General features: G+C 54.9%; 1 protein-coding gene across 6 annotated transcripts in view; it reads left to right on the top strand.

Annotated features, from left to right (window-relative positions):
• Positions 1 to 17,107, top strand: part of ASIC1 (acid sensing ion channel subunit 1) — a 44,826-nt gene that overhangs the window by 24,503 nt on the left and 3,216 nt on the right. For 5 of the 6 annotated variants that reach the window (XM_047742488.1, XM_047742487.1, XM_047742490.1 and 2 more), the window contains exons 4-7: positions 15,121 to 15,271; positions 15,899 to 16,026; positions 16,309 to 16,459; positions 16,849 to 16,905. In XM_047742488.1, the coding sequence (XP_047598444.1) occupies positions 15,121 to 15,271; positions 15,899 to 16,026; positions 16,309 to 16,459; positions 16,849 to 16,905 (487 nt within the window). Of the gene's footprint in view, positions 1 to 11,521; positions 12,458 to 15,120; positions 15,272 to 15,898; positions 16,027 to 16,308; positions 16,460 to 16,848; positions 16,906 to 17,107 lie in introns of those variants that run through there. The other variant, XM_047742491.1, reaches the window with a different exon arrangement.

The following is a 17,107-nucleotide window of genomic DNA, read 5'->3' as shown; positions in this document are numbered from 1 at the left end:
TAGGCTCTCCTTCTCCTAGACTTTGTAGGCTCTCCTAGGCTGAATAAGTAGCTATGTGCTCTCTATTTTACACATGCACACAAGGGGACACAGAGAGGTGGAATAAGTTGCCTGAGCCCAACTGGTCAGTGACAGGTTCTGGATGAGAACTTGTGTCTTGTAAAGTTCCAACCTAGTGTCCTCTTTTTATTACCATCGCTGGCCCTGGAACCATCATGTCCACTTCCAAGTCTGCTCATTTTGCTCTTTGAAAACGCAGTCTCCCCCAGGACCCCCTCGCTATCCACGCCTGCCCCTAATTCTCTGCTCTCAGAGACTCCCTTTTCTCCCTGCCCATTTCCCCCCTGCTTGCTTGCTTCCTCCTGGCGTTATGGGAGCGTGGACTGCATGGGGGTTGTGTAGAAATGTTGGAGCCCGCGGTCATGCTTGTTTTTTCCTGCTGAGGTTACACAAGAATTCCCAACCTCTTTAAGGCCTGCTCTGCAGACCAGTCTCAGGGGCCTTTGTCAAGCCTGCCAGACAAAGGTTACATGGCCACACTCCCTGCTGAGCCAAGCTGTCGGGGAGCAGAGGGTGATGCTCTTAACCACTTCCCTCTTTTCCTTTCTCAAAACAGGGAAGTCCTGGATTCTCCAGAGCCTGAGACCAAAGGGTTCCCAGGCTCACCAATGATGTACTCATGAGTAGGAGAAGTTAGGTGAGGGTGAAAGGCAGAGACTTCCCCTTCGGCAGCACAGCCAACACACAGCAGAAGGGAGCAGTGAGGAAGAGAAAACCCATTAGCTTGAACAGTTTGTAGTATTGGATAAAGGGCAGAGTACTTGGCTCAGACCGAGAAGATATAAAGTGAGGGTGCAGTAGTCCACAGAAAGTGTCCAGCTGAGGCTCCCTTTGTCCCTGCAGTCCAGAAAGATTCCAAGTGGTGATGCTAGGACATGTTCGGTTTATGAAAATGGAGATCCTGAAATGTGACTGGTCCATGTTATCTGAGGGGCCAATTCCGAGTACTCAGACGGAGCTTTGACTGGTTTACAGATTCCGGAGCAATCTGAGTTCTTCTCCTTGCTTGAGGTTGGGGTGGGGGAGAGAGACGAGAGTAGCCTATAGGTGAACCCAGCCCGGGCATTTTGGGGTTCTGGATTGCCAGAGAAGATTAGGTTTTTTATGCTTCTCAGTCCAAGTCAAAGACTTGACCCTGAATCTGGCTGCACCCGAGGTCTCAGCTCCTCCTTCTACCCTCTCTCATTGACCTCCCTACATACTGTCTCTGTGTCGGGAACTCTACCACTTCTGCCCCTAGGGATGTTCCTACACAGATGGGAGTTGGGTTGTGAGTCCATGTCTGACATGTCCCTGGGGGAAAAGAACGGCTCCGGCCCCCTACTCCAGCTCCCTGGCTCCAAGGGGGTGTGGACGCCCCTTGCCTGATGCTCCACCTTCTCTCCCTTCTCCTTTGGTCTAATATTAACATCTGCCTCTCCATCCTTGCCATTCTCTGCTAGGTTAAGAGGTGTGTATCTAGCCCCAGGACAGATGTGGCACTGACAGGAAACATTTGCCTATTGGGTCAGAGCTTAGGAGAGACCTCCTTGGCATCTTCTGCTGCTTTGAAACAGGTTCTAACTGGAAGTCCAAGCCCCGGCTCTCAGTTTTTGCAAAATAAAATGTGCACAGGTACACGTGAAGTCCGCTGTGGGTTTCCAAGGGCCAAGCTCATCCAACTTGGGAGAGCCCTGCTCAGGGAGGACAGTTCAGGAGGCAGAGGAAGGGGCAGACTCTGGTCCCTCAGAGACCCCAGCTCCTCTGGCAGGGGGTCTGCAGGGACGAGCGTTCCCCTCAGATGTACTTTCAGTCCAGCTCAACCACAGGGGACTGGTGGTCACATCGTGTTTGACCAGGTCCATCCCTCAGCTGTAGCTGGGGCCGCTTGGGAGAATGGGGATAAATATGGGGAACCTGGGCCAAATCTGGGAGAAACTGGTTTCAGACTGAAGAGGCAGAGAGTCAACCTCAGTAGCTCTCTGCTGAGCTACCAAAAAAAGAAGAAAAAAAAAAAGCAACCATAGAACCCACTCTCAAGGACCCCTCTTCCCTGGCCACCTCTTTTCCTTCCAGGGGGGATGTCAGGTTGCCAGGGCAACAGGGTCGGAGGCTCTGCTCTGCCACTCCACCTCAGGGGCAGTCAGACCAAGGCAGGGCAGGGGTTCCATGGAGGGGGACCAGGGGCGCAGCTGTGTGCCTGGGTCTGGGTGGGGGCCGGAGGGAGTGAGCACAGTCGCAGCTGGTGCCAGCCTCCAGCTGCACCTTATCTGTCCCTGGCAGTGGGAGCGCCTGTGTGGCTGGAATGCTGAACAGCACCGAGGGGAGGGGGCTGGCAGATGGCTGCCCAGTCAGCCCCATGCCGTCACCCTGCTCCAGCTGAGACCCAGAGCCATTGCCTGGGGGAGAGAGAGCAGGGAATTCATCTCTGGACCCTGGAAGAGAAGGAAGGAGAGAGTAGAAAATGGAAATCTTGGGGGTGGGTGTGCAGTGGCGCCAGTATTCTCTCTCAGGAGGGGGGTGGAATTGGGAGGACAAGAGATAGGGGACATGAATCCTTGCGGGGGCGCACAGGAGTGTCCCCCCAGGATCCTGGAGTGGAAGCACAAATTCCCCAGAGGAGAGATGGAGTGAGGGATGGCGGGCACAGAAATCTACTTAAGGTTCTGGAGGGGGACAGGACTCTTCCGCATCTACGGGGTTGAGAAACTGAGAGAAGCAGTGGGCATAGGTGGGTGATCCCGGGAGCTGGAGAAGGGAGGGAGAGGCCATCTTAAACAAGCTGAGCTAGGGATGGCAAGTCCCGGAGAGAGCCAGGACTAGCATGGGGTCTTCCTCATCCCCAACTTAACTCTGCCCCTTCGCTGACACCGCTCACACCCACAACACCCTAGCTTGCCTCGCCCACCTCCCACTGCAGAGCGGCTAAGACCAGGAGTCCCTGGGGAGGGCCTGGCCTCACCACCTGGGTCTGTTCCCTCCAGCTAGCAGGCAGTGGAGGGGCTGCTGCAGGAAGAGGCTGCCCAGACTGCTAGAGAGAAGGAGGGTCCCAGGCCAGCCTGCTCAGGGGCAGAGTCCTGGCCGTCTTTGGGGGTGTGGAGGGGGGAGGAAGCAAGGGGAGCAACCACAGATGGCAGCAGGACAGGAGAGAGCTGGAGTGGAGAGGCTAACTTTGGAGGAGGGCGTTCCTTCCAGCCTCATCCTTGCTTTCTCTCCCTCCCTCAGAAGTGCCTGAGGTTGGAGGGAGGAGATGAGAGAGAGCTCGGAGCGGAGCCCGTTGCAAGAATCCAGGAGACCCTGGTTAGGGTCGCTCTCTCTCTGTCTTTCGGTGTGTCTCTCTCTCATATGCATATACACACAAACATCCTTGGGATAACGTAGTTTCCTCTCTCTCGCCTCCTCTCCCTCTCCTTCCTTCCTCCCCTGCCGTTCTGGACTCCACCTCTCTCCCAGACTGCAGTTAGCTAAGAGGCTACTCTAAGTTAATTGATCTCCCGGCTGCTGGCTAAAGTAATAGAGAATTGATGTAAGTAACTAAGTGCCTCTGGGGGCAGAGTGGGAAATGCAGGGGTGGGGAGGAGGAGCGCTTCCAAGCCTTGGGCCTTTCTCCTGCCCCAGCCCAGGGACAACCCAAAGCTTCCCTCACTGCTGCACCTGGCAAGCATCCAAGAAGCCCGGTTTGGGGGTGGGGGGCTGCTGAGAGGTCCCATGTTTCTGCTGTGGGTGGAGGTTGCTTCTGAGCATGCTTCAACTTTCTGGAAGGCAGTTTCAGTCCCGGGGGGGTGGGGGGGTGGAGGATGATGCGGGAGGCTGGGGTTGGAAGTGCGAAGTTCCACTTGGTTCCTTCCTGTGACAGAGCCCTTTCAAAGTGCCAGGTGCTGTGCTGGGCACCAGAGTGTAGGGGTGAACAGACCCCGTCCCTGCCCTCAGGGGGCTTAGAGTCAAGTGCAATTCCCAGGGAGGCGGGGGTTCCAAGATGATGGGGTGGGGATGGTAACAAAGGCATCCGTAGGGAACGGGGAGTAATGTACCAGGCGGTGCTGGACTCTGGACATGTAGGTAGAGTCCTTCCCATCTCCCCAGCCCAGATCAGCTATCTAGAAACTCCAGTTTTGTGGGATGTGGGGTGTCCCCCCATGCAGCCCTCCCCCAGCATATGCGCAGCCCAACTCTGTCTAGCAGGGGTCATTGGCCAGTCCCCCCACTCCTCTCCACTCCCCCTCCCTCACCACCCCCCACCCTCTCCGCCCCCCCGCAGGCGCTGAGGCACAAGCCTGCCCAGGCACAAGCCTGGAGGTCTGAGGTGGCGCTCCAGCACCTTCTACCCTCCAGCAAAGGACCTTCCAGTCAGGACCCTTGCATGGGGATCCTAGGAGGCAACACTGGGAAGCAGACAGCAAGACTGAGAAGTGGTGCCTAGTTCTGGTGAGGGGTGCGGCTGGGCCCTGGGACCCTCTGGGTTCTGTTTTAGGCAGAGTTGCATCTGGCTCCGTTTCTCAGCTTCTAGGCACAATTTCTCGTGAGGAAAGGAGGCTCCAAATCAATGGCTAAATGATTCTTTGCCTAGGGGCAGCCCCTCCTTCAGCCTCTGGGACTCTCTGGCTAAGCCCACGCTGGCCTACGCTTGGAATGGCTGTGGGGCACTGACTTTCCGGGACTCGTGGATCACACATCTTCCTCGTGGAAAGTTGTAAAAATGAGTGCGAAACAGCTGTGTATTCCTTAGAGGGGACTGTCCCTTAAGAAACCATGGGCAGAGACTCTGCCATCCTAGGCTCTCCAGGGCCACTCCCGAGAGAGAGGGAGGGCAAGTGGTGGTTTTTCTGAGCAACTGTGATTTCTTGGAAAGACAACACTTTCAGTCCCCTCTTATCCACACCCCCTTGATGTGTCTGCGGGTGGTGGGGAGGGGGGGAGCAGGAACTGGGAGGTTGGGCCCTGTTGCTCACGGCTGTGGGGCTGTGCGTCTATAACTCATGCGTCAGATCATGGAGGCAGGCTGGGGACCTCCCTGGGGTGAGACTGCTGCAGTGGCCTTGACCGTGGACAGCAGCCAACTCAGCCTTCCTGTGACATGCCCCCTGCAGGTGTGCCCCAAGTGTGCAAGCACACGTGTGCCCCTCTGTGGGGGTGCCTGAGAACGTGGATGGGGGTTAGAGTGTGTAGTGGACGTGTATGGATGAGCTCGGGGGTGCACATAGCTCACTTATTGCGGTTGTGGGAGGGAGCCTGTGTGCAGGCAAACCTCTGGTCGCATGCAGAGCACATACCAGCAAAATTAATCATCTCTTCCAGTCGAGCTTTGCAATTTACAAATTCCCTTTACTTTAGCTCATGAGCCTCCTAATTCTGGGAGACAGGCAGATATTAATATCTTCACATGAGATATGAGGAAACTGAGGCTCAGAGATGTTAGGTGACTTACCTGAGGTCACATAGCTGGTGAATGCCAGAGTTGGGACCTTGACTTGAAATCTTCGAAGGCCAGGGTCTTTGTGTGTGACAGTAGGAACGGTGTGTGGAGCAGGGGGAGGAGGGTGTCTGGGTCCCCAGCTTGCCACACTGTCTAAGGAAGCAGGAGGCAGGAAGGATAAACAAGGGTGCAAAGGAGAAGGAATGGCAGACTCTGGTTGGCCACACCAAAGTCTTTTGACTCCTCCGCCTTTTCATTGCACCATTTGGCCAAATCCCAGCCCTAGTGGATAGCCCCGCCACTGGCTTTCCTCAGGTGTTTCCTCCAGGACAGCCAAGCTCGACCAGAGAAGGTCACACAACAGGCCAGCTTGCAGTCACCTTGTGCTCATGATCGACATCCTGAAATGGGTGTGCAGGGCCCCCTGGCAACCCCGCTGTGTTTTTCGGGTCACCTTGCTGGTCCCAGTGATTACTGCAAACTTCACCACTCATCTCAAAGAGCCACTCTTCCCAGCACCCCCTACACCCTGAGCAAATGACCTTGTCACCTGCTTCAGGGAGAAGATCAAAGCCTCAGCCAAGCCCTCCCCCTTCCCGTAGGGGAGCATCCCTCTTGTCTAGGCTGAAATCTCAGCCTAGTCTTTCCATCTGATCTCCTACTACCTGTATGGGAATTTTACCCTAAGATTCCACCTCTCCCTCGTCTATAGTCAGTCTTTCCCTCTCCAGTGGGATCTACCTGTTGACACTGAAACACGCTTAAGATTCTCCCATCTTGAAATATATAGCTACAATATACAGCTAACATTTATTGGACATTCGCTATGTATCAGGGTTGAGGTTAAAATAAAAACCAAAAACCAAAGGTCTTTCAACTCCACAACTCCCTCCAGCCCCCCACTCTCTCTCTTTCTGCTTCCTTTCCCAGACATAATTCAGAAATATGAAGTCTATATTCCACTGTCTCCATTTTCTCATCTCAGACTCATTCTCCACTCCACTTGAGGCTACCTTGTCCCCTCCCCTCACCCCCCAGAATTCTACCCAACCAGTTAGAGCTATAAGGCCACCAGCGACGTCCGTGTAGCTAGATCCTGTAAATATTGTTTATTCTTAACCTCTCAATGACATTCAAAATGGTTGACCACCTCCTCTTTTTTAAACTGTTCTTTCCTGGGGCACCTGCGTGGCTGAGTCAATTAAGCATCCAACTCTTGATTTCATCTCAGGTCATGATCTCAGGGAGGTGAAATTGAGCCCCGCGTCTGGCCCTGTGCTCAGTGGGGAGTCTGCTTGAGATTCTCTCTCCCTCTCCCTCTGCTCCTACCCTAAACCCCACTCATCACACACACACACTCTCTCTCTCTTTCAAAAAAGAAAAAAAAAAGTGTAAAACATTTCCAACACCCCAGGAAGTTCCTTTGCCCCTTCCTGGTCAGTACTAGCCCACAAGAGTCAACCATTATTCTGACTTCTGTCAGTACAGATATGTTCCACCTGTTCTTGAAGTTTGTAGAGTACATGTATCCTCCATACAGGCTGCACGCTTTTGTGCCTGTCTTCTTTTGCTTATGATTTTGTCTGTGAGGTTGTCCCATTTTGTGCAGTGGTAGTTCACGCTTTGTCAATGCTGTGTAGCTTCTCATTATATAATTACACCAAAATGTATTTATCCATTCTATTCTTGCTAGACCTTTGGGTGGTTACTAGGTTTTTGGCTATTATAAACAAAGCTACCGTGAACATTCTTGTTTATGTTCTCTGGTTGTCCAATGGACTCATATTTTGGGTATGTAACTATGGGTTGTGGTTAAGTCACAGTTTGGTATTCTGTTTGGCTTTGGTTGATATTGACAAATCAGGCTTGATCTCTTTTCCTCCCTTCCTTCCTTCTTCCCTTTCTCCCTCCCTCACTCCCTCCCTCCTTCCCTCCTTTCCTTTCTTCCTTCCTCCCTCCCTCCCTTACTTCTTTCCATCCTTCCTTCCAACTTTCTCTCCTTGGGCCATCTCATCAGCATCTAGACCCTGACCAGCCAGATTATGTGCTTCCATCCAGCTCTCTCCTCTCACCCTCTGTGCTGGTGGCTAATCTCCCCCCTCACACCTCCACTTGGATGTCCCCGAGGCTCACAAAACCCAGCATGTGCAAAGCCAAATTCATCATCTTATCTCCCAAACTAGTCCTTTCTTTGTGTTCCTGGCCTAGTGAGCCACCGCACCGTTCAGCCACTTATGCAAACTAGCAAGCATCCCTACACTCCATCTCCTTCCCCTCCCTTAAGGGGATCTGCCACTCTTGCTCCCTAAATATCTCCACCCTATCACCCCATTCCAAGCTGGTGCACTTCCTGTCTCACCTACACCCTGGGATAATCTCCTGATAGGTCTTCCGGCAGCCCCTCTGGCTGTTTCCTAGCTGTCTCTTCAAAACACTACTCTGATCACTTGAAACCCTCCCATTGTCCTTGGACAGGAATCTTTGCTGTGGCCTTCAAGGCCCCAAGGGGTCTGGGTCCTGCCTGTTTCTCTGGACTGTTCTTACCCCACTCTGGCTCTCCAGCTATATTCTTCTCTGAGCTTTCCCCCAACCTCCACCCCCAGGGTCTTCAGGGCCTTTGCATGACTCTGCCCTCTAGAATATTCTTCCCCCGACCCACCTCATACAAACTTTTACCTAATTACTCCTCTTTATTATTTAGATCACAATTCAAGCATCATGTCCTCAGAGAAACGTGCTTTGATTCCCCAGGCTGGGTTGGATCCTCCTGGCACTTGCTCCCATAGAGCCAAATTACCTTTTCATAGCACTTATTATGATTTGCAATTAAATATTTACTTTTACAATTTTTAGAAACGGTGTCTGCTCCCCCGTTAGACAGTAGGCTCCACAAGGGCAGGAACCCAGTCCATTGTATATTCTTCATGTGTCCCCAGCACATAGACACTCAGTAAATATTTGATGAGTAAATGAAAGAATGTAGGAGGAAGGGATTTGCAGGGGGTGATCTACTACTAGTCTCATGCCCACCACTTGCTCTCCATGTAACTTGAACAGGTCACCATGCCTCAGTTTCCCCATTTGTCAAATGGGGGCGATGTTACTCAAACCTGTTTATTTCACTAGGTTATATAAGGATTCCATGAACTCTCTACTGAGAAGCATTAAACATTCTACAGATGTTGGCTGCAGTGGGGTGGGGGTTGGAGGGAGCGTGTTTAGAAAGAGATGTGGAAAAAGTCAGAAACCACTGAGTTACCACACACAATTTAAGAGCGGTACTGGGTAGGGACTGCCACGGGGAAGGCTTTCCTCCTTGGACAGAGGGTTCAGAAGTAGATGTTATCCTGCATGGGTCTCTGCTTGGCCACTTCCCCTGGGGCTTTTCTCCTGGGGTTTTGTGCTTGTGGGTCTATGTGCGCCGCTTGAGACTTTCCTTACCTCCCTTACTGTGCAAACTTTGGATTGGTCTACTGGAGCAAGGTGAGGTGGGAGAGGATTTTAGAGGAGAGAGGAAATCCATTTGTGGTGTGTGTATGTTTGTTGCCCTGCAAGGGTGTGGTGATGTGTAGGTGTGCAGTGTGGGTCTTTATGTTGGTGTGGGGGAAGACGGGTCCTGCCATCCTGGACTTGCTCTCCTGTGAAGCTGCTCTGTGTGTGCCTGTCCTGTCTGGTGAAGCCTGGTGGTGGAAGTGTCCCCTGCCTTCCTTTCTTCCCTCAGGAGGTCTAATCTACACGCCCTTCCAGGGAGTCTGAAGGAGGGGAACAACGCCCTCTAGTGGGTGTGGAATGCATGGGCAGCTGCAGCCTCCCCACCCCCAACCCAGGCCTACAACTTACCTCTGAAACACTTCCTGAGGACGTGCAGAGCCCTCTGAGAGCTGAGGGGGAACGGGGAGGGGCGGGGGGGGGGGGGAAGGCAAGTGCACACAGGACTGGAAATAGGAAAGGAACCTCTGAATTCACGCAGAAGAAGCCTGAGGACAACAGCTGGAGGTGGGGTGGTGGGTTATCTCTCTCATCTCTGCAGTGACCTCTCTGGTTGCCCTGGGTGTTCCTGGTCTTCCTTGGTTCTAGTTTCTTCACATGGTCCCTGTGTCTTGGTCTTTCATTCTCACAGTCTGTCCTCAAGGAGTTGTTGGTTACTACTCATGCCTGAAGGGACTTGAGCAGAATTGATCCCTTCATTCTGTTTCCTGGGTGGGTACTCACTATGCCCTATGCAATCAGGGAAGCCTTCTTGGAGGAGGTAACATGTGAATAAGGTCTTGAAAAATGAGAAGAAATTCTCTAGATGGAGTGCAGGGAAGACATGGAGCTGTGGATGAGCCTAGAGGGTCTGCAGAATGGGAGAAGGGCATGGTGGCTGGACGTTAGACTTCTGTTTGGTGGGGGCAGATAGGAAAGGGAGGCTGGAAGGTAAATTACAAAGGCCTCACATAAATTTTCCCGAGATGGGCGTGATTTTACCAAGAGGCACTAGGGGGTGAAGAAGGTCTCAGCGCCAGAGAACGGTCAGAATTAAGTACGGAATTATATAAGGTGGGGAGAAACTGGGGAGGCAGGGAGTTAGGGAGACCAGTGGGAAGGCCAATGTTTAGGCAAAAAAGGTGGAGCCCAGTCCGAGTGCAATGGGGAGAGGAAGGAGAGGAGTCAGATCTCAAAGGCTGCTCTTCTTTTGGGGCCTCTGTTTCCCTGGCAGCAAAGCTGAGGCTGAAGGTCCCACATCAGTCAGTTCTGCTGGAACTTGGCACCTTGCCTCGCATCCCTAATATACTCCAGGGTCCCTGCTTGCAAATGGAGAAAGGAAGAGGTGTAGGAGCAGGGAGGGAGGGGAGAAAAGGGGCGGGGAGGGGGTCTGGGGCTATGTCATGGTAAGGAATGGCAAGGTCCAAGTAGACTCATGGAACTCCTGCTCCTTTGTCTCTGGCCCCGCAGAAGAAGGGTTAACATGCTTCACCTCCCTCCCTCCCTCCCTCCCTCCCACTCCTCCCCTCAGGTCACCTTCTAGGCCCTGGAGACTTGACTGGTGGCTCAAGTTCCTCACTCAGTGGCCCTGAGTAACCAGAGCACACAGAGGGGCCAGGGACCTGGGGTCAGAGAATGGTAAACTGGGGGCATGGGGAACCTCCGAGGGACTAGGACTGAGGGTTTGGGGGGGCACCCCAGGTTGGTTCCTGACACTCACCACCTTACCTAGCAGATTGTTCTGATCTCAGTTTCTTCCACCTGCCGGAAAGAATTCCTCGAACTCTTCTCCTGCACCAGTGAGGGGTGGGCAAGCTGGGTGGTGGGGAGGGGAGTGGTGATCTGCCAGGAAGATTTTCAGCAACAAGAGATGGGGTCCCTCCCCCTACTGGTGCCGGGAACTGGCCATAAATGAGTCTGTGGTCAGTGAGAGACCTCTGCTAATGGAACCTGGGCTGCCCCCCAAGCCACAGAAGGGAAAGGTGGAGGAGGGGAGAGTGACCCAAGTGCAGCTCAGCACAGGGTGGGGGGAGGGGTTTTGACTTGAAGCTCAGCCAGGTCAGGGGAGCGAAGGGAGGATAAACGGGGTCAAAGACTGGCAGCAGGGAAATTGGAGGTCAAGGCAATGATTGCAGGGGAGTTAAGGGCTTAGGAAGGAACTGAGTAAATTGGGGTCATGGGAGTGACTGTAAGGGAACTGGGGTCTTAGGAGTGTATTGGGACAAGGTGAGGATGTGGCCAATGACATGAGGGGTGATCATGAGTCAGGGTGAGTCAAGGAGGAATTAGAGGTCTGAGAGAGTGCGGAGGCCCCAGTGTCTCAGGAGAATGGCTTCATCAGGTGAGAATGGGGGTGAATGGGGGCGAGGACCCAGCACTGGGGAAGGAAGACCAAGGGAGTTGCTGAGGAAAAGATCCGAGGATGACAGGGAGCTTAAATATCATGGGGGAGGGCACAGACTTTTCTGTGGGCTGTGGGAGCAGAGGAATCTGCTAGGTCCCATCTCACCTGGAGCCCCGAGGCTTTTCCAGGGTATCCACTGTCTTCTACCCTCTGTCCTCCTGGAGCTGGTGACCGGAAAGGGGCTCTGGCCTCCCTCCTCTCCATCAGCCTCCCTTTCCCACTGCCATCCATTATTCATCAACCCAGACGCCGCCCGCCCTCCCCAGCAGGGCAGGCAGGTCCTCCTCTCCAAGCCCCGCCCCATCTCAGCCACACCGCCAACGAGGCCCCAGCGAGGAAAGACAGCAGCTGGCTGGCTGGGCTGCAGAGACCTGGCAGACCCGTCTGGGTGGCTGGCCCTGCCAGATCCTGCCCAAGACCACATCTCCTCCCTTCTCCTGCCTACCCACCCACCCGGGGCCAGGAAGCCCCTGGAGAAGATGCCCATCCAGATCTTCTGCTCTGTGTCCTTCTCCTCTGGAGAGGAGGCCCCAGGGTCCTTGGGAGATGTTTGGGGTCCCCACTGGCAGCGGCGGGACAACTCAGAATCAGAAGAGGAGGAAGACGAGAAAGAAACGGAGGCAGTGACAAAGGAGGCCCTAGAGGGGGATTCGCCCGTGGATTTGGTGGCCTTTGCCAACAGCTGCACCCTGCACGGCGCCAGCCACATCTTCGTGGAGGGGGGTCCGGGGCTGAGGCAGGCCCTGTGGGCAGTGGCCTTTGTCCTCGCTCTGGGCGCCTTCTTGTGCCAGGTGGGGGACCGCGTCGCCTATTACCTCAGCTACCCACACGTGACTCTGCTAGACGAGGTGGCCACCACGGAACTGGCCTTCCCGGCCGTCACCCTCTGCAACACTAATGCCGTGCGCCTGTCCCAGCTCAGCTACCCTGACTTGCTCTACCTGGCCCCCATGCTGGGGCTGGACGAAAGTGATGACCCTGGGGTGCCCCTTGCCCCACCAGGGCCCGAGGCCTTCTCCGGGGAGCCTTTCAACCTGTACCGCTTCTATAATCGCTCCTGCCACCGGCTGGAGGACATGCTGCTGTATTGCTCCTACTGCGGGGGGCCCTGTGGCCCTCACAACTTCTCAGTGGTGAGTGGGGGCCCACACCTGGCACAGCCCCCCAAGGGTGCCTACCACGGCTCACCCTGAACATCACCTCCCAGGGCTGGGGCTTGTGGCCCTCCTGCCCCTCCCCTTCCTCCCCCGGGGATGCCCCCTCCCTACTCCATTCTGACAGGCCTCAGGGCCTGGCCAGAGAGCTGGCCCTGGGAGCCTTAGGGTCTGGGCCTGGGCTGCTATTTTCAGGTCTGTACCAGTGCTGCTCTTCCAGCTAGAATCTGGAAATCCATCTGTGCTGGTAGGTAATTAGTGGCTGCCTCGAGGCCTTTGGTGTGCCCCCCAAATATTCTCCAGCATCTCTGGCCCTGCCCCAGACCTCCCTGTGAGCCAGCATGATCTGGGACCTTACTCGGTCTTTGAGGTCAACCTTTGTTCTGATGGTGGGTACCTATACTTGGCCCTAACAGTTTTGACTAGTACCCCTGGACTGGAGCGGGGGCAGGTGTCTCCTGGTCTCTGGAGGCACTGGAGAAGGCTGTGGAAGGGAGGTGGAGGGGTAAGGATAGTCACCGACTCCACCCTACCACGCCCCTTCTCAGTAGTGACTATAGCGGGGACTTCAGTGCAGCCTTGCTTGGTCTTTCAGTGCTCCTCCTACAGTGTGTGTTTGTGTGTGTGTGTGTCTGTCTGTCTGTCCGTCTGAGGGAGAATAATAGTCCTCCTCTCAGTCTTCCCCACCCTACCCCCCCAACCCCTGCCCCAGGGCTCTAAGTGATCAAGGATCCTCTTCCCTGGGGAAGCCCTAGATAGAGAGTCAGCTCCTGCTTGTCCTCCCACTCTGGAGTCTAGGGCTTCCCTGGCCGAGAGACCAAGTGGCACCCCACCCCCTCCCCAGTTCAGCTTCCAGTTCCATCTGGCCTGAGGACTCTTCTGCCCCCTCCAGGGACCAGATGCCCTGCCTCCCCTTCCCACGCACCTTTCTCTCAGCCCCCCACCTCCTCCCTGGCACAGGACCAGATGGGTGTCATCATATAAGTGCATCATGGACCAGCTGCAGGCAGGGATCTGGAGGTTTTGGCCACTGGGCCTCAGGCAGGCCCGGAAATATAGGAACATGGGATAACGAAGGAGTCAACCGGGCTTCCTCTGGACCATAGCAGACACTTCTCACATAGAACCACCAGGTGGCAGCAGCAGCCCACGAGTTCACAGCGCAGAGCTCAGCCCGAACGAGGGCTGTGTTCTCAGCCACCTGGGGTCCCTCACATTCCCAGATGGAGCGTAGGCGAGGGTCACTTGCCTGGAGCCTGTGACCGAATGCCACAAAACCTCGTAGAGGGCTGGGGGATTAGGAGTCCTTGGACTTCCCTCTCTGCTTTATCTGTGGACTTTGCCGTTTCTTTTCTGGATGGGGGAGGAGGCTGTTCTAGGAAGGGGGAAGGGGACTAGTAAACCACCCCCTCCATGCTTTGGTCTGGCCGGACACTATCTCTGTCTTTCTCTGGGCTATGTCTGTATTTACCTTCTGACCCACTTCGTAGACTTGGTCACCATCAAGCAGGAGGAAAATCACCCTCACCCCATTTATGGGAACCTGAAAACACTCAGAAAAACTGTGGGGAGAGGGCCATAAAGAATCAGGTCACTTTTCTCTGTGTGACCGTGTACTCAGAGCTGTGATCAGAGCTGCTCTGAGGCGTGGAGTGGGAAGACTGCCCCCAGGGCTGGGAGTGCCTCTGAGGCCCTATTACTTCTGCACAAACACTGCCCAACATGCCATGTATCTGGATGCTCAGTAACAAATCCTGGGAGGGGAGGGGCTGGGGCTTGGGTGAGCATGGTCCTTGCCATGGCAGCTGGGTCTGCTTTCAGGTTCTGGTGATGAGCGGCAATGACGGACACTGGGCTAATGGCTGGAGAAAACGAAAAAGCTTTAGCTTGGTTTGGGGGAAGGACCTTGGGGAGAGCAGAATTTCAGATGCCTGAGGCAAAATCCAGGAGAAGAGAAGATCCATCTCAGAAGGCTCTGGGAGTTTGGGCCTGAAGAGAAGGTCCCCAGGAGGGACTGGGAGTATGGCAGTGACGGGATCCTGGTGATGGAGGCATATGTCTCAGGGTCCCAGCAGGAAGAAGACTGCCACTCAGACAGTTTAACTGAAAAGACTTGAACAAAGGGACTGTTTAAAGAGCTGTGGGCAGAGGGAAGGAAAATCTGCCTATAGGGGCCTGAGGCAGCTGGTGATAGTGGGGCATTGTCACCAACAGGCTCAAGGGGCACAGAGAAGCAGTAATGCTTTGCAGGGAGCCTTTCTGGCAGGATCTACAGTCTCAGAGGCTCGAAACAACTGCCAGGGCATTCTCAGAGGGGTGAAGGGTGGGGAAGGATGAATACACTGAGCTCTCCCTCCTTCTGCCCTCTGCTCCCCCACTGAGAGTTCCCCCTGGTCAAACCCAACTTGAAGCCTGTCCAAGTGGCAGAGGAGCACGGGCAGTGCAGCCCACAGGGATCAGCTGTCCCAGGCAAAGAAGGGCAGAGAATGAGTGGGAAGGACGACACATGGAGAATGGGCTGCACAGAAGAGATTGTTCCTGAAGTGTGTTGAGGTTCCAGCAGTGGAGGGGTCTGGGGACAACGCTTGGTAGGTAGGAGGGTGCTGGCGGGACTCTCAGGCTTTCCACTCTGCCCTTGCCAGGTCTTCACGAGGTATGGCAAGTGCTACACATTCAACTCGGGCCGAGATGGGCGTCCGCGGCTGAAGACCATGAAGGGTGGGACTGGCAATGGGCTGGAGATCATGCTGGACATCCAGCAGGATGAGTACCTGCCTGTATGGGGAGAGACTGGTAGGTCATTTCTCTCAGGGGCCCCTTCCCATGGCCCTAGCCATTGGCCTCCACCAGGGGACTCCTGAGATCCACTGTGGGACCTGAGGCAGGACTCGGGCTCTCCTCCCTTCCTCCCAGCATCTTGCCATCTCCAACTCTGCCTCTACCTGACTGCCACCCTCACAGTTCTCTGGCTCCCCCTTCCTGGCTCAGTTACTCTCCAAGGTAACCAGCCATTCCTATCCATCAGTGGCTGCCACTCGCTCTATAAATAACTCCCTCTCTACTTGGGCTGCCTGCCGTCAGTCTGGTCTCCGGGGACCTTGGGGCTGAGAGATCTAGAGAGAAGGGAGAAAAGGAGGAAGAGAAATAGAGAGTGTCTGGGAAAGAATTAGAAACACCAAGATGCATAGCCGAAGCTAGGTAAGAAAAGTATGTGGGATGCAAGGTTCATTGGGGCAGCATGGAGCCAGTGAACCCAAAAGAAGGCTGGGGATGGGCAAGGGCCCCCATAGACTAACCCATCCCCCAGTGTCCCAGTGTGCACTGTGCTTATCCCTAGGAGAGGTAGCATGGCCCCAGCTCTGAAGGAGGTCAGGGAGTCAGAGGTCCTCGCAATACACCCCATGCCCCTCATTCCCATAGATGAGACGTCCTTCGAAGCGGGCATCAAAGTGCAGATCCACAGTCAGGATGAACCTCCCTTCATCGACCAGCTGGGCTTTGGTGTGGCCCCAGGGTTCCAGACCTTTGTGTCCTGCCAGGAGCAGCGGGTGAGAGGGCCACAGGAGGCTGGTCCTGGGGTGGGGTGTTGAGGGGTCAAGATGGAGTGGTGGGTAATCAGTACAGGAGGGACGGGTGAGCTGGGGCCTGCGTGCCGATCTGATGAGTGAGCCGCATGAATGGACAGGAATGCTCTGGAAACTCTGAGACCCTCAGAGTCTGCGGAGGGACAGGGAGCAGGACTCCCAAGTTCTGCGTCTTGTCAGAGAAGTCCATCAAGGTGACTTGGGGAGAAGTCCCCACACCCCCCAGCTCCCCGGCTCTCCCAGCAGCTCATCTACCTGCCCCCGCCCTGGGGCACCTGCAAAGCTGTCACCATGGACTCGGATTTCTTCGACTCCTACAGCATTACTGCCTGCCGCATCGACTGTGAGACACGCTACCTGGTGGAGAACTGTAACTGTCGCATGGTGCACATGCCAGGTCAGGCCCCAAAGCTCCAAAAGTGATTTGGGGCCCCCTCAAGCCTTCAAGGCCCCTCACCAGCTCCCCCACGCATATCAACCTCCTGCCAACACGGAAGCAAGATTAAATGGCTTCTCCCCACCCCAGTTCTAGCCCTGTTCCAGACTCCTATGGCTCTTGTCCCTCTTGCCTCAATTCCTGCCTGTACCCACAGAAATGGGCAGGAAGGGGTCTAAGAGGGATGGCCTGTGGCTGGGGGTGGGTGCTCACCTTCGGGACACACTGGGGCCTGGCTAGTTCTGCCCTCCCGCCCACTCGAGTCTTCTAGAATCTAGCCTCTTGGTCCCACCATCATCACAAGACCTTTTAATGTCCCTTCTGCACCACTGTCTTTCCTCCTCTGTTAGGGGATGCCCCATACTGCACCCCAGAACAATACAAGGAGTGCGCGGATCCTGCTCTGGGTGAGCACCCCTGTCTCAGGGCAGCCTGGGGGAAGGTAGGAGCCACATGCATAGGGATTTCACACCAAGTCCCCAGAAGCTTCAAGTAACTCCTGGATCAGGCTTCACTTGAACCCTCTTGTGTCTGACTTTAGCAAGGCTGGGAACAGCATCCCTAAAATCCCCTCTGAAAAATGGGCAGGTGTACCTGGGAGGGGCCCTC

Source organism: Lutra lutra, chromosome 8 (genome assembly GCF_902655055.1).
Source record: "Lutra lutra chromosome 8, mLutLut1.2, whole genome shotgun sequence".
NCBI classification, from domain to species: Eukaryota; Metazoa; Chordata; class Mammalia; order Carnivora; family Mustelidae; genus Lutra; species Lutra lutra.
The sequence above is the reverse complement of the archived record's forward strand: the minus strand, read 5'-3'. Positions and strand labels throughout refer to the sequence as shown.